The sequence below is a fragment of the Rhincodon typus genome, chromosome 20 (assembly GCF_021869965.1).
Source record: "Rhincodon typus isolate 14 chromosome 20, sRhiTyp1.1, whole genome shotgun sequence".
In the NCBI taxonomy this organism is placed as follows: domain Eukaryota; kingdom Metazoa; phylum Chordata; class Chondrichthyes; order Orectolobiformes; family Rhincodontidae; genus Rhincodon; species Rhincodon typus.
Genome location: NC_063351.1, coordinates 29,128,970 through 29,152,648, shown reverse-complemented (window position 1 = coordinate 29,152,648; position 23,679 = coordinate 29,128,970). Strand labels below are relative to the sequence as shown.

Sequence of the window (23,679 nt, the reverse complement as noted above, 5' to 3'; positions counted from 1 at the left end):
TATGATGAGCTCTTGGGATTTTTCTGCTAAATTGACAGGCAAGTATCCATGCTTGAGGTACAACTGTCTACCTTGCTAGGTTGTAAATCCTAAAGTAAACTTATTAGGCTGCAAAAGCAACATTAAAAAAATGTTTTTTTAAAATAAACTACCAGGCCTACAGGCCAGTACAGTGTGTCAGTGGTTAGCACTGCTGCCTTACAGCGCCAGGGACCTGGGTTGGATGCCAGTCTCGGGTGACTGTCTGTGTGGAGTCTGCCAGTTCTCCATGTTCCTGCATAGGTTTCTGCTGGGTGGTCCGGTTTCTTCCCAAAGATGTGCAGTTTGGATGGATTGGCCATGCTAAATTGTCCATAGTGACTAGATATGTGCAGTCTAGGTGGTTAGCCATGGGAAATGCGGAGTTACAGGGATGGGGTGGTCAGCTGGTTCTTGATAGGATGCTCTTCTGAGCATCAGTGAAAACTCGATGGGCCAAATGACCTCTTTCTGCTCTGTAAGATTCTATGATTCCAGATATTTGCAAGTTAATTATTAACCAAACACACCCAGAAAACCCTGTTACTCTCGATTCAAAACTGATACCAAATTACAGAGAAATCAGTTAATGCCATTATGGCCAACCTTCTAAATTATACTATTTGTTCAGTTTTGTTGAGTTCCACTCAAAGATTCTTCTAAATGTGCACGCTGCACTTCCTTGGAGGACCAATAACTGGGATTGTCCTCTGAGATGCAATACTGCAACACTTTTAAAATTGCCAATCACTTCTGAGAAGTCTGAGAAAAGGAATTTGAGATTGTTGAATGATTTGACTGAATCATGTGGTCTGTTCTGCCTCAGAATTGTGGCTCGAATCTTGTGAATTGTGATTGTATTGATCTGTGCATTGCTGGCAATTCTGCCACTGCTAAACTATCATTTTCTACCAGGATAAAGATTTTGGAAAGCCAACGAGTCTGCATTTTGGCACTGTAGGAGACTGCCAATATATGAAACTAATATTGCACTGTACATTGCGAGAGACATTTACTATAGGTTGTACTATGGAATGCCACTTGCTGAAGTGTGCCGCTGTCAGGATTTGTATTAGTAATATTTTAGCACTAGCTCCTGTATCAATTTTATCATCTAGTGAGTGTCATCCAGTCTTTCAAAAGTTAACAGCTCTAAAAGTTTCTGATTGTGTAATAGCATGGAGATGGTGTCTGAGTTTAACAACTTGGAAAACTTGCTTCTCTTTGAAATTTGTCTTTTGCTTAGTTCATAGCGTGATGCTACATCAACTTAACATTTGCTTTGTCACCAGTGTTTCATTTTATTCTGTTCTGGAGTTTGGCTGGGACTTTGGAACCAGATTTCCTGAACACCTGTGCCCAATGTTCCTTGGTGCACATTCTTCACAGATAAAAGGAAAACCAGACAGCTTTTGTGAGAAAAATCACAAGTGATACAGATTTTGTTTGGTGACCTTCGCTATTACACAATTTGCAACAGTATTAGTTGTATCTAGAGCATGCAACCATTGTTGCTCTATTACTATGGCTTCATATGTACATCTATCCTCAAGTAATGCATCAATGGTATGACCCTTTTCCCTGCCCAAAAGATCCTTCCTTAAGGTTTTAAGTGTTGTAGAGAGGAGATTAACTCAATGAACCTCTGGTTCCACTTTTTAAAAGTTACACACGTGGTCTTTGTTGCAGCATCTTCTGACAAACTGGTCAATAGGCTTTTGGCTGCAATGAGTTGGAGTCTATTAAGCCTGAAGTTAATTCTTACCTTAAGCAGACCTTCAAGAACTTTACAGATTAATAATCACAAAGATTCAAGGAAAAGACCATATGTTAAGCCTGCAAAAAATCTCTCCTTGCCAATGGAAAGCACAATTTTCAGAGCTCTTTTCTTGGGATCTCCTACTACCTGATCCGCAAAAATGTAACTGCATATGTTGTTTGCAAAGTTGTAATTCAGTAAAAAGGTGCAGTCGAGTAATGCTTGCTTTCCATTTCTATTTGCGGATCTGCTTTGTTTTGAATTAGAGCAAATAGTTGTATATTTATTTGCTGGTCTTAGTCCACTCTAATTTTATTACTGCTGTTGCACCAGTAATGGACTTATTCCCTTAAAAAAAAAGCTGCTTATGAGCTACATGCTTGTAGTTTGAGAATTGCAGGCGTGACCCTCTTGGTGGCATTTGTACCAAATAAGGAGCGATATCATCATACAGGCTTCAGTACAATTTGTGTCAACTGGAGAAATAAAATAGCAGGACTGACAGATCTCTGTACACGGGTAAGCCTCTTAAGATAGAAAAAGATGTTTTTATTGCTCTTAAAAAGAGATACTTTCTTCTACGAGCACTTTGGAGCGGTGCTGTTAGGACCATTTAAATTATATTTGTTGAAAAAGATTAGCAGTTTTTTCATTCCTTTTATTCTTGGAGAGAATTAGAGTACGGACTGTATAGCCTTTATCTTTACTTTCTACCTTTAACCTTTTAACTTTGGAGCAAAGAATTTCTTGAGTCTTGACAGAACTTAGATTTTAAGCAAATAAAAAAGCTGCGTCTTCCAGGTGGTTAATGCCCTATCTGTAAAGACTATACAGTGCACAGATACTGATGGTGCTGACTAACAAAATTCTTTGATGTCCAGAGCTGTTGTACAATTGGTCTACAACCAGTTTTCCGAGTGCGCTCAAATCAACCTATGCCCGCTTACTGTGAGATTCTCATCCAGCTTTTGAAACCTAAATGCGCAATAATTGGGACTTTTTTTTCCCCTCGATGTTGAAAATCTAATTTTTCCATTCCTGTTGTAGATCCCAATCTGTCTCACAATTGTCTACATCTTTCAGGGCTTGGAAAAATTCAGCCCCCAGTGTCTGTAATCTAACAGCTTAATATTCATCCAAACAGCAGTCTATTTCTAGTAGCATGTCAGGTTTCCAATGATCCCAAATAAGATGGAATATGAGACTCTTGTACGCTCGGGTCACATGCTACATTGCAATGGTAATACCATTAGCATGTCTTTTAAAGATATACTGACTGAGACATAACACAACAGGTTCAATCTCTTAATTAGTTATCTGAATGTCAACAAGAGGTAGCATGACTAATTTTACCAACTAACTTGTTCAGAAGTAAAAAGTGAGGGAAGAAATCAAGCTCACGAAAGAAAGCAAAACAGAATAAGGTTGCACAGAGAAATGGGCTGCAAAAGAATGGGCAGAAAAAGGGCACTTCTTACAATGTTCTTACTGAAAACAGACTAGAAATCATATTGGCTCAATTCCCTTGCTCCTCCTCCCACCCCTATGAGTTGAAATTACTTTAGGACCATGTTGAAGGCAAATTGAGTGCCACATTATCTTCATGGTGATATTTCCACATCCAGTTCAATCCTCCATTTTTGTAGCATGATACATTATTATATATTTTTCCTTCAGCACAAAACTATTTGAAAGTTCATCATGCGGACAGTTTTGTGTTCAATCATTGCTTGGGGAGTATCATATTACTGTTAAAGGTCACTGACAGCTTGGACTCCAATGTTCTCACTTACAGCCACATGTCCCAATATCCCCAATTAAACTGGTGTGCCTGACCACATTTCAAAACATTCATAGATTTCTCAATGCTACTATTTATTACTATATTAATGTGTATTTCTATTTTAACTGCATAACCAAATGATCTGTCTTCCTCCAGGATTAATAAGTGCCAAAGCCAATATTTAGTCAGGCACAGGTCAGGAGGTTCTATAGCTACCTTTACATTAGAGGCTGTGGGAGACATTTATGTTTGATGAAGCTGTCAATGTGACTATAAAGCCAGTCACAAACTTTCGAGTGCATTCTGTTAAAATGAAGCATAGTTACAGCTGTTAATTTAATGCCTGTTAAATGGAATGTATTTTCTACTAAACATTTGTTTCAAATATAAACAAACACTCTTCCATTCTAAACAAAGAGCAAACAGGAACATAAATGCAATTGTGGAACGATCATTTTTAATGGTATTATAGTTAAATGTTTCGAACTGACTCTCGGTGTACTATGTCATAATACAAATTTTTTTCCATTTTTGACTTTCAAAGAATATTTAAATAAATATATAGTATGAATACAGAGGTAAATAACAATACTGCATCATTAATTTAGTAGCTAAGTAACACATTAAAAAAATTAGGCTTCACAAACTCTAAAATTTGCCTTTTTGGTATCCTTAATTCAATTTATCTGTGACTTCACAATGTCAAAAGCCAACAGGTTATCACAAACGGCAGGTCAAAAATGTTGGACAAAAATTAAAAAAAAGGCTCATTACTTCAATTGCTTTACAGAGCTATGGTTCTTTCCGGGAAGTTGTTTAACTAAACTGAACATTTGGCAGTGGAAATAATTTTCCAGACCTCCAACTACCTGAATATAAAAAGATTACATATTTGATCTAAATCGCCAGCAACTGAATTTGTTCACATATCAATCAAGATCAAAAAGATTTTTGCAGTTTAGTCTGAGTCCCAGCTTTATCAATCTGGATTCAACCACAGCTGAATGCTTCAGTGATTCATACCACTTTATTGTTCAGTAATTCTCTGTCAAAAGTAAACAGCCAATTTATCGGATGAATCGAATGCTCAGTCAGTCAATGGCAGCTCATAAAACTATGCTTTATGCATCAAGGTCACAAACCAGCATTACTGTACACTATTACAAAAATTAAACTTGCTTTTTCCTACTTTGTTTTCTGACCATTAATCTATCAATTTTTAATCCTTGCTAATACGTTACTATTCAACTCCATGAGCCCAATCGTGTGCAACATCTTAGAATCCATAGCGTGGAAGGAGGCCTTAGAGTCCACACTGTCCCTCCAAAGAGCATTGCACCCAGACCCACCCCCCTCCCTGCATTTCCCACCCTAGACATTATGGTCAATTTAGCATGGCCAATCCACCTAACCTGAACATCTATGGACTGAGGGAAGAAACCAGAGTACCCGGAGGAAACCCAGACACAGGGAGAATGTGCATGCAAACCCCACACAGACAGTCACCCAAGGCTGGAATCGAACCTGGGTCCTTGGCACTGTGAGGCAGCAGTGCTAACCACTGAGCTACCTTCTGAAAATCCAAATGTATTGCTTCCACTGTTTCCCCAAAACATTACAACTAAACCTCTAAGACCTTACAAGTAGTGCCTTATTGACAATTATCTCCTAGGGCAGGATATGCCTAACTGAACAACTTCAAACCAAACATAAACATCTTTCATTGCTGTTCTAGGAGATCATCTGATACTAAAAAGGTGGAGACCAACAATTTTAAGAACAGACTGCCAACAACCACCTCCTCCAGTCTTAATGTATTCAGGCAAACTCTCAATGTCTGTCTCTACAATGCGTATTATCCCAACAGCTTGCAAATATTCAAAAACAGACACTGATCATATCAACATCTAAATAATTCCTTCATGTAATAAATACTCCATTATTTGGACACCATTCCAATTAATGACTCTAGCACTGCTTGTAGGACCAGTTACTGCTAAAAAAGGTAAAGTTTACCATTTAAATTTACTTGCATAAATCTCAGCTGAACAAGTAATGGATTGCAATTTGAAATTATTCTGGTTTTTGGGAAGAATAGCTTCAGTCTAGCTCAAAAACATCCAGGCATTAAACTGGAAAACAATATGAAAAAAAAAAGAGGAAAAAGATCAACTTTAAATGTGTTATCATTGGTAAAACCAACAAATTAACAAAACACAATTTCCACTTAACAATGAATTTTCTCTCCTTATATAAATCACCTCTAGACAGGCTCGTATACTGTTACACAAGACATTTGGGTCATGTACACTGCTTGATTCGGCAGTGTTTGCACAGATGTCTCCTGTGACCTTAAACTCTAACCTAAAACACTGATCTTAAGACCAACATTTCAGACTAAAGTAATTAGATGCATCCCTAAATTTTCAATCGCACATATTTAAAAACATTCTCTACTGGTAAAGTGAAATGAACATGACTATAGCTTTTACAAAAATCAACCATTAACTCGAAAATGCAATGCATGAAAATCTCTGCCACTAAGTAATCCAATACTGAAACAACTCGCCAACAAAAAAAAAATTACAAGGGCATTAAATCCATTAAGCCTGCACTTTTGACAGAAGTGCAATCTACTCAGTGTGCAATTCATCACAAGTCATAATACCAAAATGTAACAATATAAACTCACATACTTATGCCGGTGTGGATTGTTTTAAAATAATTCCCTTTTCTTACATCATCCTATTTCTTTCTTTTAAGATTTTGTTTTGTTAAGATTTTGTGAATAGCTGAGGAATAATAAAGTTTTAGAATTAGAATTAGTTTTATGGTCACGAGTACACAGTGAAAAGCTCACAAGTTGCCATTTACAGTGTCATCTTGGGTACTAAAGGTACCCAGGTACAGATTTCTAAATTAGAAAAATTATAAAAATATAGAAATTAAATCCAGTATTAGGTTCCAAAGTACAAACACACAGGAACATATTAGCAAAAAAAAAAAACAGAAATAAGAAGTTCGGAATTACAGCCCTTCCACCCCAGTGTGCATCAGTCCTGGCTGTCCTGGTCTCCAGACCACATTGGGGACTCACCATCCAAGGTAAGTTGAAAGGGAGAACAGAAAACAAAAGAATAAAACGAATGGGGCATACAAGCACCGCGCAGAAGCCATACTCTGCCACCACCTTGGATTACTTAGTTCTGATGAATATAATATTGCAGTCAATCCAAATGATCACTGACTGTTTGCATGAACTATCCATACTTCAAGTATATTTAGTTAAGCAAAAACAACAGATACCCTTGTATGGTTTAAATCACTCCAATAAAATTGTAAACCGTATGAAAATGAACTTTAGGCTCCACACACAGCCCTGCCTTTGTCAAACAATGAAAATCTGATCACTTCAGATCCTGATATGTATCTGGGTTACACATGAATCTTGTCAACAGTGAATCCATATGAAACAATGTACCAAATGCCGGTTAATTGGAAAATAAAAAGGTAAACTGGGTAGTTATTTTGTTCATGAAACATTGCAGTTTTGAAATCTAATTAACATTTCAGCAGACGATGGCCTAATGGTATTATTGCTGGACTGTTAATCCAGAGACCCAGGTAATGTTCTGGGGACCCAGCTTCGAATCCCACCATAGCAGATGGTGGAATTTGAATTCAACAAAAATATCTGGAATTAAGAATCTAATAATGACCTTAAATCCATTGTCAATTGCCTTGGAAAAACCCATCTGGTTCACTAGTGTCCTTTATGGAAGGAAACTGCCATCCTTACCTAGTCTGGCCTACATGTGACTCCAGATCCACAGCAATGTGGTTGACTCTGAACTGCCCTCTGGGCAATTAGGGACAGGCAATAAATGCTGGCCTAGCCAGCAATGCCCCTCATCCTATTAATGAATAAAGGAATTTCCATCAACACACCTGTGGAGACAATTACAATTCAATTTCTGATAGTACAAGTAAGATCCAACCAATATCTGAATCACTCAGTGAAAGCTTAGAGTACTGTCATGCAGTCTCAGTTTGCTGCCATCATGCTTCTGGATAGTATTTTGCAAAGAGGTTTCCAGGTTCCTGAAAACTGTTCTCGAAAAAAGATTTGTTTGCTAAAATCCCTTTATATAGAGTTCAGCTCCTGATGATAGCACTTCCTCAACCCCAAACAAAAAAAACTGTTAGTGCTATGAAACTGAAATAAAAACAGAGAAATAGCTAGAGAAAATCAGCAAATTTAGCAGCATCTGTGGAGAGAAAGCAGAGTCAATATTTCAGGTCCAGTGACTCTTCTTCAGAAGAAGGTTCTGAAGAAGGGTCACTGGATCCACAACACTGACTCTGCCTTCTCTCCACAGATGCTGTCAGACCTGCTGAGTTTCTCCTGCTATTTCTGTCTGTTTCCTCTACTCCACCTCCTCTCTCTTCTGGCAGCTTATCCTGTGCGGCCTCTTCTCATTCTGCTAGTCCTGCTCAATAAAACACCTTGGGTGAAAGACGCTCACTTGTGTTCACGTCTCATAGCCATCAGAAGGAAACTTCACCACCAGCTCAGCCACTTCCTGAAAGCTGAAGCTTAAAAAAAGAAAAAATTCCGAAATGCATTCAGTAGCAGCAACAGCTAAAGAAATAAAAATCCAGCAACTAACAAGTACTGGATAATCTTTTAAATAATGCTCGGGTGGAGGGGCTTTCAGCCATAGACGGTTAATACAGGGATCTAGACTGAAGCACGGAACTTCAAATTGGCAGCACTGACATCGTATCAGCTGATGTCATGACTTGCCTCCTCTGTGTGCTGCTGGTCTAAGTTAGGTGTGTATGCACAAATCTCTTTATTAATTTCTAGTACAAACTGTACAAGATATGTATGCCACAGAAACATTTTGAAACCTCTCAAAAAAAAAACAAGGCCAACAAGCCCAAAGCAAAGAGAAATAAGAAATGTATATGTGAATTACAAGACCCAGTCCTCATACAACTAATCCAAGAGAACAATGTAATAGATTTGTCCTTAATAGTAAAAGCTGTTAACTTGCCATTGATAAAAGGGACTGAACATTAAATCAACCTCCCTATCTGCAGTTTAAAAATAACGATGTGCATAATTAAGGCAAATTCAGCTCATTTTCCAATTCAAAGATATTCTTATCCTGCACTGAATTTTTAAAAAAAATTAACAAACATTATTCACAGGATGTGAACGGTGCTGGTTAGGCCAGCATTTATTGCTCACCCTAGCTGCCCACAAGAGCAGTTAAGAATCAAATCACACTGCTGTAGATCTGGAGTTACATGTAGGCCAGACCAAGTAAGGACGGCAGCTACTCGCTAAAGGACATTAGTGAACCAGATTACTTTTTCCAGCAATCAGCAATGGTTTTGTGGTCATCATTTGACTCTGAACTCTGAATCTGAATTCAATAATAAAAAAATTCCAATCGCTTGCTGTGATAGGATTCAAACCTTGGTCCCCAGAACATAACCAGAGTCTTTGGACTAACAGTCTAGAGATACTCCCATTAGGACAAAACCTCCCCATTTGTTAAACTGTTAGGTTTCATGGTATAAAATGTGTTACAGACACGATGGTTCAGTGCATGGATTTCGATACTTGATACGCTTGTATTCATGATGGGCAAAAATTACTATTTTGTTCTTTCATTAGTATAGGTGCACTATTCATTGTGCACAAATTGTGCACAAGACAAAAACAAGCAAAGTTCAGGCACAACATTATTTTAAAAAAAAAATCAGCAATGCACTGTTTATTTTCTGCAATTAATATTCCACAGTCTTTCCTGCCTTTAAACGTGAAGTTAAAGTTCCTTGACTGATGGACAACTTTCTCTTTCAAAGTTCTTTTGTCAGATAAATTAGATTGTTGCTTGACAAAGAATTATAGCGTATGTGCAGCAAGCTGCATCAAGGATAACGTAGTTCACATATACAGCAAAACAGAAACACTAACTTAAAGTCATCCTCAGTCATGATTAGTCAGATCCTTGTGGATTTCTGCTACATTTGCTGGTTTTCAAGTGTCCAATAACCAAAAGACTGAAAGCTTTGAAAGATAATTACTTCACACCCTTTTGTTCATTATATCACACAACTCAGCAAGTAAATATTCTAGGAGAATGGGCACTTCAGTAATCAACTGGCACTGCACGTATCTAAATGAAAGGGTTCACACTAAAAAAAGTAAAAAGTAATTTGAATCTCAGAGTTACTTTATAGCACTGACATCATTTCCATTCATTAGTTAGCGTATGTTAGGTGTCAATTCTATACAAAGGTTTTATTTTATGTTATTCAGATGTTGCAGAAATTGTTAACTTAGCTAAATGTTAACAAGCTCTGTATCAATGATGTGACGATGATGCTCAGAAATGTGTACCAAAGGCTGTGACTTCAATCACATAGGCTTGAGGGATTCCACATCCAAGATATAAAGAGAAGAATGGATAAATTGAAGTGATTTTGCAGACAGCCTTCTCATCAGCTACGACAGAAGTATTATCCAAGTAGAGAGAAAATATTTAAGATCACAAACAAAAGACAAAAGGGCCTACAGGAAAATCATCATCTTTAGTTTATACAGAAGGCTTTTAGAACATGAACTACCAGAAACAAAATGGGTGAAGAAGAATAGCCTTTAAAAAGAAAAACTGGCCAAAAAAATTTGTAAAGGAAAATTTTAAAAGGCATCTTGAAAAAGCAACAAGTACCATCTGGAAAATGGGCAAGGATGAATTGACCGGAAAGTTCCCTTTAGGGAAAAGCTATTCCTTTTGCATACAATTTCAATTTCCCATACCATTCTTACAGCACTTCTGTCCAAGAATATCAAACTGCACTCAAGGGTTAACTGCACATTCAATCCTGTAAGCAATTGGCTTGAAATTAAAAATCATGTAACTTCAGATGCTTACATGCAGCAAGCATAAAGACTTATAATTCAAACCTTAGTGCCAGAGGGCCAAGTCAATTTGTTAATCCAACACACTAATCAATCCTTCAACTTAATTACTTAGTCTCCTGAAACAAGAAAATAATACAGCCCCAACAGCATTTCCTCCACTTTTCAAAAGCCCAACCATATACTGCATTAGTAATGGTGGTTCTCTTTCTTTTGGGGCTTTCTTTGCTAAAAGTAAGCAATAGAGTCACACAGCATGGAAAGAGACCCTTCACTCCAATGCTGACCGTGTTCTCAAACTAAACTAGTCCCACCTGCCTGCACTCGGCCCATATACCTCCAAACATTTTCTATTCATGTACTTATCCAAATATCCTTTAAACGTTGTGACTGTAACGTCACGCACCGCTTCTTCTGGAAGTTCATTCTACACATGAACCACTGTGTAAAAAAATTGCCCCTCGTGTCCTTTTTAAATCTTTCTCCTCTCAACTTATAAATGTGCCCCCTAGTTCTGAACTCCCCCACTCTAGAGAAAAGACCCTGGCTATTCACCTTATCTAATACTCTCATGATTTTATAAACCTCCATAAAGGTCACCCCTTAACACCCTACACTTCAGTGAAAAAAAGTCCCAGCCTATCTAGTCTCTCCTTACAACTCAAACATTACATTCCAGCCAACATCCTGGTAAATCTCTGCTAAACCCTCTCCAGCTTAATAAAATCCTTCCTATAACAGAATAACCAGGACTGTACACACTACTCCAGAACAGGCCTCACCAACAACTTGTACAACCTCAACATGACATCCCAACTCCTAAATGAAAAAAGTCTGAGCAATGAAGGAAGCGTGCTAAAAACCTTAACTACCCTGTCTACCTATGACACAAATCTCAAAGAATTATGTACCTGAACTCCTGGGTCTCTGTTTTACAACACTATCCAGTGCCCTACCATTAACTGTTATACCAAAATTCAATACCTCACATTTATCCAAATTAAACTCTATCTGCCAGTCCTCAGCCCATTGACCCAATTGATCAAGATCTCTTTGTAATCTTAGATAACCTTCTTTGCTGTCCACTATACCACCAATTTTGGGGACATCTGCAAACTTACTCATCATACTTCCTATATTCACATCCAAATCATTTATATAGAATGATAAAAAGCTGTAAACTCAGCACTGATCCCAGTGGCACACTGCTGATCATAGGCCTCCAGTCCAAAAAACAACCCTCCATGACCGTCTCCTACTGTCAAGCCAATTTTGTATCCAATTGGCAAGCATCTCCCTGAATCCCATGTGATCTAACTTCACTAATTAGTCTACTATGCTGAAAACTGTTAAAGAAAAAAGTCCAAGTAAATAACATCTATCACTCTGCCCTCAAATCCTTTTGGTTACTTCGTCAAAAAAAAACACTCAATCAAGTTTAAGAGACACTATTTCCCTTGCACATAATCATGTTGACTATCCCTAATCATTCCTTGCCTCTCCAAATGCACATAAATTCTTTCAGAATCACCTCCACAAACATACTTGCATAATTATAGCATTAGCTATACTGAAATTGTAAATGATCAAGATCTGATTAATTGGAAATAGTGGGCTAAATTTTCTGAGGACTGCCAATCACAGATTGCAATTAAGCCCCTCTTTTTAACTAAATAAAAAGAGTTCTGCATTTCTGAGAGGAGATTCAAATCAGAACTCCTTCAGAAATATGGAACCATACTTCCATTCTGACAATCCTTTCGTAGTATAGAAGTATTGGGGGAAGGCTAAACATGGTCTATTTCCACAGCAGTCAACTGTCATATTCTGAAATTTGAAGGCCCCAAGAGCCATTTTGATAGCTGTTCTCAAATAGTAAGTATATACTGGAAACGTGAAGTTAGGGTGCTGGGACAGCCAGATGGCTAGGGGGATAATGTGCCATCAGATAAGTAGGGCATTAAATGGGAAGGATGCCAGATGAATAGGGGATTAGGTACCAACTAAGTGCCAAATAGATAGTCTGCTGGCTGGAGGGATAGATGCTAGATGAGTAGGGGGTAGGACGCCCGCTAAGTAGGGTGCCAAGTGGATAGGATGCCATGGAAGATGGCAAGGTGAGGTAAGTGATGCAATGACTAGGGTAGATCGGAGTGGGTGCTAGAAATAGAGTCTAATGGAGGTGTGAAGAAGTGGGTGTCAGGGATGGGAAGCAGAAAAAAGGGTGTCAGAACCTGAGGTAAAAGGTGGATGGGGGGGTAGGGAGGGAAAGTAGGGTCTGGGGGACGTGTAGTGTGTGTCTGTATGTGTGGTAAGAAGGTGTCTATCAAACAGCTACTCATGAATTAGACTATTTCATCACCTAAAATTTTCCTGAGTTGCTATTTTACTTAATTTCATCAGACTCATCCAAATTCGTTGACTTGAAAGACGACTCCTGGACAGTGGAATCTTCAATTTCCTGGGCAAGTCTCCCAAAGTCTAATACAATGGAGATTCCACAGGTCCAACTATGCAACTCCATCCACGCTAGAATAAGGATTCCCTGGCACTGACTTTCTGATGACCAATGTGTATCAGATCTTCAATTAAAGCTACAGATCATTATTAATAAATCTAACATTCTACATCAGTAGATGCAGTGGGTTCTGTACACCTGTTCTGAAAATGGAAGTCAAAGCTCTTGGGATACAGAAGTACACAGCAAATTATTAAACAAAACCAGCCAAATAATGGGAAACTTGTAATACTCAAAAGTCAAAGTCCAGTTACTGAAAAAAAATGTTCAAATGCCTTGATGATAATTAAGTAAAATGTTTACACTAACAGATAAAACCAAGCTATGCAAAACCACTGTGTTTGAAGGAAGGGATGAAATTTAGTGGTTTCTGAGACACTTAGCAAATCAGCAAGATAATTTAAAACTGACAAATTTGAGAAAATACAGATTTATATGAAAATGCAACACAAGATTCTGCAATTTAAGGCTACATCATAATGAATTAGGTAAAAAAAAATTAAACAGCTTAACCGAATACAAATAGTTTTGTGATTTCAAGAATAATTACATACCTGTCAACTTGTATCTTTGAGCTAAACATTAACATTCCAGTGTTAACACCGGGGACAAAGTAGACATTGCACAAATTTTGTAACAAAATTAACATTCAAGGTGTAATTTTGGTGGACAAGAGGCATATGATCTGTCCAAAATAAATACACAATACCACTTATTAGCATGAACATCACAAAAGCAAATCGGTGTTTACTATTCCCTCCAACAGGTTTGTTCCCAGGCAGTGCCTTACTGAGAAGCTATTAATTACATTGTAAAATACATTGCCTGTTGAAAATGCAACTTTGTTAACTTGTATTATTTTTCTAACTATCAATGTTGCAAAGTTTGAAATGAAACAACAGGGCACACTAATTCTAGTTTTAAAAAGAAACACTAGCTTATAACACAAAATTTAGCTTTCACAAGAGTGTATATAAATGCCAACATTTTGGTCATTATCTCAAAAACATTTTTGTGACAGCTTGGTTTCTGAGCCTGAAAACAGAAATACAGCTTGGGACAACTTCAAATACAACAGGCTGTCAACCTATATCAGAATAATCACCAAATCAAGATGTTATGTTATTTATGCAACCCTGATATTCAGGACAGGGTTTGAGACATATAAATTCGAAGTATACTTAACATTCTGTCGCATTAGAAAACTGGTTCACCAGTAAACGATACACTGACACGTGATCAGTCACCATGCTCTTCAGAGCTCCAGATGTGCCTTTTTCAATAATATAACTTTTGTTTTAGAAGGATATACATATGTATAATATAAATAAATATAACCACAATGCAGATGTACAAGAAATAGCTTTAACAAATAGGTATGATCACATATCTATCTTCTACGTAGATAGATATATAGATATGGAGCAAATATTCTACCTCTAATTTTTCCTTGCCAATATAGCACCACTATATAGACCATCACGTCCATTTTATCAAAGATTATGTAAGTGGCAAAGACCTGGCACAGTCTTCATGATGTGATACAATCATGAAAAATATGAAGAATAAAACACATAAGCAGAAAATGAAGCTGGTGAACTGGCTTTGTAACAAAGTACATTCCCCCTCAAAGTGTTATTTAAATGGATTACATTTTAATAAGAACCAGTAAAATAACAAATGCAAAAAAAGAGTTTTACCTGTGATTCACTACATTCATCAGGTGAATCGTGGTGTACAGCCATCTGATACTTGGCATACAAAGCTGCCGATTGGTTAAAGGATTCAATGAAATCTGGGTCATCGAAGGAAACTGGCACTAGTTTCACCTTCAGAGCAGGAGATCCATGTAAATTTGCAAAGTAGGCAAATCATTGGAAAAACTTTGGCAATAGAAAGCTAAAGTGAACTTGAAAAATTACCATGTGATTTTACCACTGAAGGTAAGATTAGTGCAGATTCTCCTCCAAATCCAGTTCAGTTCAGTTCAAAAACCTATTATGTATCCTATTCCCAATATAACGTGTCAAAGTAATCTGAATAATTTTATAATAATTCATAAATTTGTTTATTCCATGCTTAGCTTTGCCAATATGCACTTTTTTCTGCAGCTGATTTGTAATTTTATATCTAATACAGACTAAATTTCCAAGTTGCTAACAAGCCTTTCAAATTGGCTTCAAATGAGGTGGGGAAACTTTAATCTGCCTGGCTCTTCCTTCGTAAGCAAGGAACTGCTCATTTGACAATGTGGCAAAATGAAAGCTGCAGGAGAGATCAAAATGAGAGAGATCTTCTGTTTTTAAAATATCCGTCAGTTCCTTTGTGGATGTTAGGGCACATCACATAAAAGTTTAGGATCATCAGTATGTAATGGTTTTTGAATCAGACTTGAAGGAAAAGCAGGTGAGGCAATTTCTTTCATGGTTCTTTTAAATTAATCACTCCTCAACAAAAGAAGTACCCTTTCCCAATGCAGCCTATCAAAAACCTCCATGACTCTGCTCTTGCGCTTTTCTGAGGAAATGGAAATAGTTCCAGTACTGTACAATACACACTGTTTTAACATCTTTTCTACAATAGAAGTTCCAAACTCTGCCCAAGGACTCAAAATATAATTCATACATATTGTTAGGTCAATATCTAGTTAGAATGTCAATTTACTGAGAGATCAAATTAATCTACTCTGCTCAGTGGGAACTGATTTATGTTAATTTAAATGGTTAGAGCATATACACCTACCTCAAAGCCCACAGCAAATAAAACTGGTGGTTGAGACCTTTTGATACAACCACATATGAGCAGAGGTCCTCCCCAGGACAAAGTTTCAGATCGAGACCAGCATTATTTTACATTAACATAATTTTGTATGGTTCATAATATTAATTTATCAATCACCAATCAAAAAGAAAATTGAAACATCTCTGCTTTGAAGTCTTGTCATTGTCTTGATCAGATCACAAAATTGTTTTTCAAGAAATTGCACTATTTATGGATATACAAACATTTTGTACATGATTTTCTTTTTGGCATATTCATTCTCACTGGTTTAATTTCATTTTTAATTTAGCATTGCCTTCGTTTATATATTACGGAGTAATCACTGATATGGTATAGAAACAGAACTATTTTTTTCCCCGACATGAATCTAAGTGATAATCCTTTCACTGGGCTGGTTGCTTTACCTCTTAAATTTTATGAATTATGCACATCTTATTCTGACCTGGTATTCAGTTGCTTTATCAGGGGGGTCCTTGTGAATGGCCATCTGGTACCGTTTATAGATCTGGTAAGACTCCTGAAAAGTTGCTTTGAACTGGGAGTTTGGTGGAGATGACCTCACTAGTCTCACCTTCAGGCGGCAAAAAGAAAAGCATTTTATTAAAGCAAGGTACGTGAACAGCTATAGAAAAGTTAACTCAAAATTCCTAATAATTAAGTAAAAAGACCTCAGTTATAAGATGGTTATTTTCAACAAGATTACAAAGTGTAGCACTGTACTACCACATTAACTCTATTTACTATAAATACTACTCATGAATTATTGTAAATTGATTATTGTAAAATTAAAAATCTACTGTTGAGCTTTTTTATGTATCATGGTATATTATTCAGTTCTGACATCTACCCATTTGAGAACATTATTATTCTAATGGCCTGAACCAGTACCAATGCCCTACATAATACGGTCGTTCAGTAGAAGAAGTCCAACTCAATATATATGCAAAGTTCTTCACAACTCTTCAAAATTTTAGCTTCCAGATAGATAGCTTAAACTGATCTCATTCCAGAACAACTAAATTAAGATATGGAATAAATAAATAAAATGCAAGGACTCATTAAGCAAATTGGAAATGAACAAGCTAGCAGTTGTTCGTAATAGCTCTGCTTTTAAAAAAATATTTTGCATATCAGTTCCTTTGGGAATTGTAGAGGATGGAAAAAATATGCTTTTAATGTAACAAAAATATGCTTTGAATATCATTCATATTAAAGAAACATAAATATTTGCATCCAATGTAGTCAGTTATACTGAATAGAATTAATACAGCGATTTGGTAAATAGAATAATGCTTAATTTTAAGCTTCTTGAATAGACAAGGAGATTTGCAAAGAGGCCCACTGATTTTCCAACTCTGCATTTATGAGCTGGCACATTAACGCTGCCCTTGACGGATTTATTTGGGGATTTTAAGCCATTTATTTATAACTGCACAATTGTTAATTTATTTTTCTGATTTATGGTCCATACCAAATTATACCTATGACCAACTACCTTTACCATCATGCAAGCTTGAAATTTCATTTGTTACTATCCGGGAAAATCTCACCACAGACATGATGATGTGATCAAGTGACTTCCAAAACCATTTTAAAAATTGGCCAAATAAAAATTACTAAACAATGAGAATACCAATAAATAATCATAGAATTTTAAAAGTTTATATGTTTTATCAGTTTCCAGCTTGGTTCATTCATAGTTTCATGAGAAAAACAGGCATTACATAGAATCAGAAAAATCTAAATTTAACAAAGTTCTGGATGCAATTATCACTGAAAAAGTAACAAGGAATGTTGACAGGTGACAGATCATATCAATTATGCTAACATTTTATTTAATATATAGTGGGATGACGAAAAATAATAAGATTTTTCTCCTTGTTAGCATTTTGATCAAAAAAAAACATGCAACTCCTTCCATCATGTGGTTTTTTTTCCTTGTGTAGTATGAACATGTTTGAAAAGTTACAAATGTTATATGCAAGATTTTTAATTAAAATGTGACAAGTTTTGCCAATTTAGAAAAGCACCTATTAGGCGTTTTAGTGCTACAATCAACTACATTTTCTCCAGTTTGTTACAAAATTTTATTGATCATTGCCAAGAATAACTTGCTACATTTTGGAAAGCATTAGGCATCAAAATACATGAAAAATATGGCATGATAAACATTTTATTTTCTTGGATAAACCCACGTACTGCAAAGACTTGCTTATCTCAAATAATTTCAGAGCACGTATGGATAAAAAATATGATAAGCTATAAATATACAATATTGTGTTGAGAAGAAAAACCTTTAGCAATGCATGGCATTTACATTTTGATATTCTGCATTAAAACTAATTGTAAATGTTATCAAATTAGTTGGAAAAACTGCTCAAGTTCTTAAATTGCAATGATGGCAAACTAATAATCAATTCAGCATTCATCGAATTTGACCCCAAAAGGGAAATTTTGAAAAGTCTATAAAGGGTGAAATTAATGTTAATTGAATAATTTGACCATGACTCCTAAACTACAAAAAGTTTTGAAATATTGTGTTGAAAACCAATCTGACAATATTAATACTAAAGTCATGGTATCTGAAATATGCTATACTGAAATTAGTACAGCAACATTAAAAAGGACAAAAGTACCAGTAAGATAAACCAAACAGAAATTTAAAAATTACCTCGAGCTTATGGGCTGCATCTGGAGTTGAAGACTCAGAAATGAATTCTTCCAATGATTTTGGTTTATTTACTTGGGTGGCATGGTGCTCCAGAGGGTGAGTGCGAGGGTTGGAAGAAGAGGGTTCTTGGTGCTGGGATACATCTACCATTTCTTTTTGCCGCTGTTTCTGAAGCAGTTTTTTCAGTTTCATCTCCCTCCGAATATCTTTTGCTTTGCGACAAGGTGGTTTATTTGGATCTGCTCCTCTACCTTTTATAGAGGAAAAAAACTGGTTAAGTCCTAAAATGGGATTAAAAATTTGACGTAATACAAGAAAAGGTAAGTGTGAAGAGAAATACTGCATATGGCAGAAAGCTGAAATACTAACATGCTGGAGATACATAACCAAGGTCTGTTAACTCACTCTATCCATAAATGTTAACATTTCAGGTTGATATCCTATCAGAAGGACTGGAAAAGGTTGATGCAATGGGTTTTAAACCAGTTTAGAGACAGGATAGCAAGGATGAGGGTTAATCAACAATTTTTTTTCATACAATTCTTTTAGCTTAATTAAAGTGTGCCAAGAACCTGAAATCAAACAACGTTACGTGATATTAGGATGGATGACTGAAAGCTCAATTGGAGAGGTAGATTTTAAACAAGCTCTTTAAAAGGAGGAAACAACAGGTTGAGTGTTGGAGGTGTTCAGGAAGGCAATTTTAGAGCTTAGGTACGGACCATGGAAGGCATGGCCTGTGATGGGATGTTGAATGGCCCAAATTAGACGATTGCAGAACTTTAGGATTCTATGGTTGGAGGACATTATAGAGATGGGGAAGGATGAAACCATGGAGGAATTTGAAAGCAAGGGTGAATTTTTTTTAAAAACTGGTACCTGCTTAAACACCACCACAATGCTCGCTCGCAAATTCAGGGATGTTGGTTGGTGATGCAAGTTAGGACTTGGGCAGCATAGTTTTGGATTGCCTCAAGTTTCTAAAAAAGGTCAAAAGTGGGATACCAGCCCTGAGTTCATTGAAATAGTCAAACATAGCTGTAAAAAAGACAAGTTCAAGTGGAGTGGGCTGAGGTGATTTTTTTTAAAAGAAAGACATAGTCAATCTTAAATTATGCTGTCAAATTACAACTGGAAGCATAGCTCAGGGTCAATTAAGACACAAAAGTTACCTACAGTCTAGTTCAAACTGACAGAATGGATGGCAGAAGAGGTTAAATGGCAAAAGGGGATATGCTACAAAGCAAAAGGAAATAATAACCAGACAAGTAACTAAACAAATGTGTCTCAAGGAGATATAAATGGAAAAAGACTAAATACAAAGAGTTGCCTCCCAAAAAGAAAAAAAAAAAGAGGTGAGTCAAAAATTATGATCTGAAATTTTTGGAACTCAATTTTGATTCTGAAACTGAAGAATTTATAATGGAGTAAGACAAGATGCTACTTTTTAAATTTAATCTGAGCTCCAGTGGAGCGATGCAGTAGGTCAAGGTCAGAATGATAGTGGGATGGAGAAGTGAAGATAGAAGAAACACGCTATTGTCCTGGCCAGAAGGTGAAGGGATGACAAACGTTGAAAATGAAATGGACAGGATCAAGAGCCCAGTCAGTCAATCAGTGGGAGAAGCAGCAGGTGCAACTGCATATTGAGAAACTGACAGAATGTATTGAAGTCCTTACAGAAAGTCGGGTAGGAGAAAACGTAGTTAAGGTAGCTTCAGAGTCAATGGGCATGAAATGCATATTTGCTCATTGTTTTCAATTTCAAGGGATAGGATAAGAAGGGGGAAGATTGGAGATAGGATAGGTATATTAAAACGGTGGAAATTGAAAAGGAATGTTGATGAAATTGTCCAGTTTACAGCAAGAGCAGTAAATAGCACCAATATATGGGGAAAATAAGGGTTCAGGAAAGGGTTCCATGCAGGACTAGAACGTCTAGGACTAAGACTACAAAAATGACAGGCAAAAAATCTAGGATTCATACAAGTTTTCACAGCAATATCAGCCAGTTGGAACAGTGGAGACAAAGGAGGCCGTTCAAAATGGGAACAGGTTCAGGCAGAAGAGTGTGACAATGGAGGAGGACTAACGATGCGTCTACTATGCAGTACCTTACTGAAAGCTTGTTACAAGTCCAAATACATTGGCTGCATGTTAACTTTAACTGAAAGACTTGACATACACACAAGCATGTTATCACTCGCCTAACTCACTTAGTACATTGCAATTATTTCTGCTACACCCAGTTTGTCACTGTGGATTATCGTCTCCCCTTTCCATGTTTTATTTTCAATAGTGCCCAGGAATTTCATCCATTTTTAGGAGTTCTCTTCACTTAACTTTTACCACTCCTTTTATGCTTCTATAACAGCACCTCTGCATTATTTATATTCCACCTCCTCCTCGTCTTGCTCTGACCTTGACTCTCAATTTCTAATTCTTTTGTCTTCACACTTAGGTCAATTTCACCAGATCTCACCTCCACCCTCCAACTAACTATTTACAAGATAAATTTACATCACCAGCCCTATTTATCCTTTTTGTTATGACTCTGGTTAGGATGCTGGTTCAAGTGGAGATTTAAGTAGCACATCTTGTTACAGTACCAATGGAAATACCCAAAGAAATAGAGCCACTCTTTCCTCCATTATCCTCAGACAGCATTCACCTTCCCGATCTGCCTATCTCTAAACAACTAGAATGTGACTCAAGTAGCAATTTCAAAATTAAGATGTTGTGAGATGCTTTTCTTTCTAAATTTACTTCCTATTTCCAATAGTCCCTTAGCAGAATATATTTCCTTTCCTTCCCCACATTAATGGTCCCTATGTGGCCATAACAACTAGATCTTCTAACTCACTTTCTAAGTTATTTTCCAGTTGCACCAAGATATCATTTATCTTTGCATCAGATGGTTACTTATCTTTCTGGGCTCTTGGTTTGAATAAATTATATAGCCACTGCCAGCAGAGATTTCCTAACATACTTGGCATCACTAGTTCCAAGATTTCTGACATAAGCATTACCCAAAGTTTTAGGTATAACACCATCTGTTCAAATTGTGCTCTTATGAAAACTAGTTTGAACTTTACAAATATCACAACTCAACGCAAAAGCCGTGAAGTTCCAAAAACATCTTTTACTTATTGGCTTACTCAGAGAGAACAAAGTGACAGATTTGGACATATATAGTTAAATACATCACTTTCAATTCTTTAATAAAATTGAAGATTTACATGAATAAGCAGAAGTTCAAACATTTATAAGTGTTGGAAAAATAATTGCTCTAAGATAGCAATGACCATTTATTTATAGTGGCTCTTCTCTTGAAATGCAACTTGGAAATTCTTGTTTAAATAACTTCATCACAGCAAAATCAAATTCCTCCAATCTACCTAAACATCTTTTACCTCAAAATGCTGTTGAACTCAAACTGACCTGAACATGATTGGAGCAATCCCTTGTTCTTCATGGCAGAAGATTTTAAGAAGCATAACAAATATTTAACCAGAAGTTATTGGAACAAACTAAAACAAAATTATAAACTCAAATGATTACACAAAGTTCCTTTGTGATGACAATTCTAGGAATGCAGCTAGTGAGCTAAACTAAGTTGTCAAAGGAGATAATAGCTGGGAAACTTAGAATAAAATTCAGATGGGGAATCTTTCAACCAACAGAGGCAGAATGGTGGCTCAGCGGTTAGCACTGCCGTCTCAGTGCCGGGAACGTCAGCTCAATTCCAGCGTCAGGCGACTGTGTATAATTTGCACATTCTCCTCGTGAACTGTGCAGGTTTCTCCAGGTGTTCCGGTTTCCTCCCACAGTGCAAAGATGTGCAGGTTAGATGGATTGGCCATGCTAAATTGATCATAACGTCCAGGGTTGCGTAGGCTAGGTGGGTTAACCATGGGGAATGCAGGTGTACAGGGGTGGGGGGGGGGGGGGGTCTGGGTGGGATGCTTGTCAGAGGGTCGGCGTGGACTCAATGGCCTGCTTCCAAACTGTAGGGATTCTATGATTTTATTCTATGATCAATGGGCATTTGTAGTGATCATTCACATTGATTCTTGATTATTTTTGCAAATACCTATTTCATAGCTCATGTATTTTAGTATATTATTTTTATCTTTAGAAAATTAACCTTAACTGTACAAAATGGGACTAATGTAAGTTGAAGTCCATTACACTTAAAAAACTGAGGTCACAGTGCTTTAAGAGACTATCAATGTTTCTAGTACCAGTAAACAAATAAAATTAGAGATCATTTGTTTTGGGAGTTAAAAGATAAGTTAATTTAAAAGCAGTGAGAGTTGAAATAAAATGGAGTTAAAATAAAATAAACGAGCTCAGAGCAGGCTATGCTGTCATGGAGATGGGTGGAACCTAAGAAGGCTTCCTGGTGTCAACTTGTCTGAGTATGTATTTACTGGGAGAAGGCAGCTGCAGTTGAGTGCTTAAGAGAGTGCTAAAGAGCTGGAAAATTTATGGTTGTTAGGGCAGATGCCATCCTGAAAGTCATTGATGGTTCAATGCAGCTGAGAACAGGGATGAAGGAAGCCGACAAGCAGTATTTGCATGGTGAAGCTGAGAAATATTGAAACTCAGAAATCCCAAGGGTAGTGTAAGCTTAGTGAAGCTAGCTGTGTCAAGGAGCTGTGTGCCCATTAACAAATGCTGGAGTGCAACCTCAAGAATCAGTAGAATGCAGTCTCAGGGAAGAGATCAAAGTTCCCCGGATGTGAGCAGTTGTTGAGGCAGTCTGTGCCTGCACATGTTGAGTATTGTCTGAAGCTGAATCTTAGAGAAAGGAATTGAAATCCCTTATAAAAGGAAACAATGTTTTAGTGAGATTTGGCAAGCCACTGTCAGTAACTTCTGGGGGTTGCTGAGAAATCTTGACACCATTTACTTTTTGATGTTCTGTGAGGTGTCCCACCAGTTTGCTACAAGTTATATCCCAATATCCAGAATTATAATGAGGCAAGTATGGACAATATACAAACTCTGATGGAACACCCCACAGAGCACATCAAAAAGTAAATGTGGTCAAGGTATCTCAGCAACCCAGAGATGTTAATAACTACATGGACTGTTTTACTGTCTTAACTTTGTAAAACTTACTTTGTTCAGAACAGAGATAGTAGGAACTGCAGATGCTGGAGAATCTGAGATAACAAGGTGTAGAGCTGGATGAACACAGCAG

General features: G+C 36.9%; 1 protein-coding gene across 7 annotated transcripts in view; it reads right to left on the bottom strand.

Annotated features, from left to right (window-relative positions):
* LOC109935183 (arginyl-tRNA--protein transferase 1) overlaps positions 1-23,679 on the bottom strand; it is a 217,805-nt gene that overhangs the window by 160,935 nt on the left and 33,191 nt on the right. For 5 of the 7 annotated variants that reach the window (XM_048608828.1, XM_048608825.1, XM_048608827.1 and 2 more), the window contains exons 6-7: positions 18,471-18,721; positions 16,242-16,370 (exon numbers count right to left, since the gene is read on the bottom strand). In XM_048608828.1, coding sequence (XP_048464785.1) covers positions 16,242-16,370; positions 18,471-18,721 — 380 coding nt within the window. Of the gene's footprint in view, positions 1-14,718; positions 14,848-16,241; positions 16,371-18,470; positions 18,722-23,679 lie in introns of all 7 variants that reach the window. The other 2 variants (XM_048608826.1, XM_048608830.1) reach the window with 1 other exon arrangement.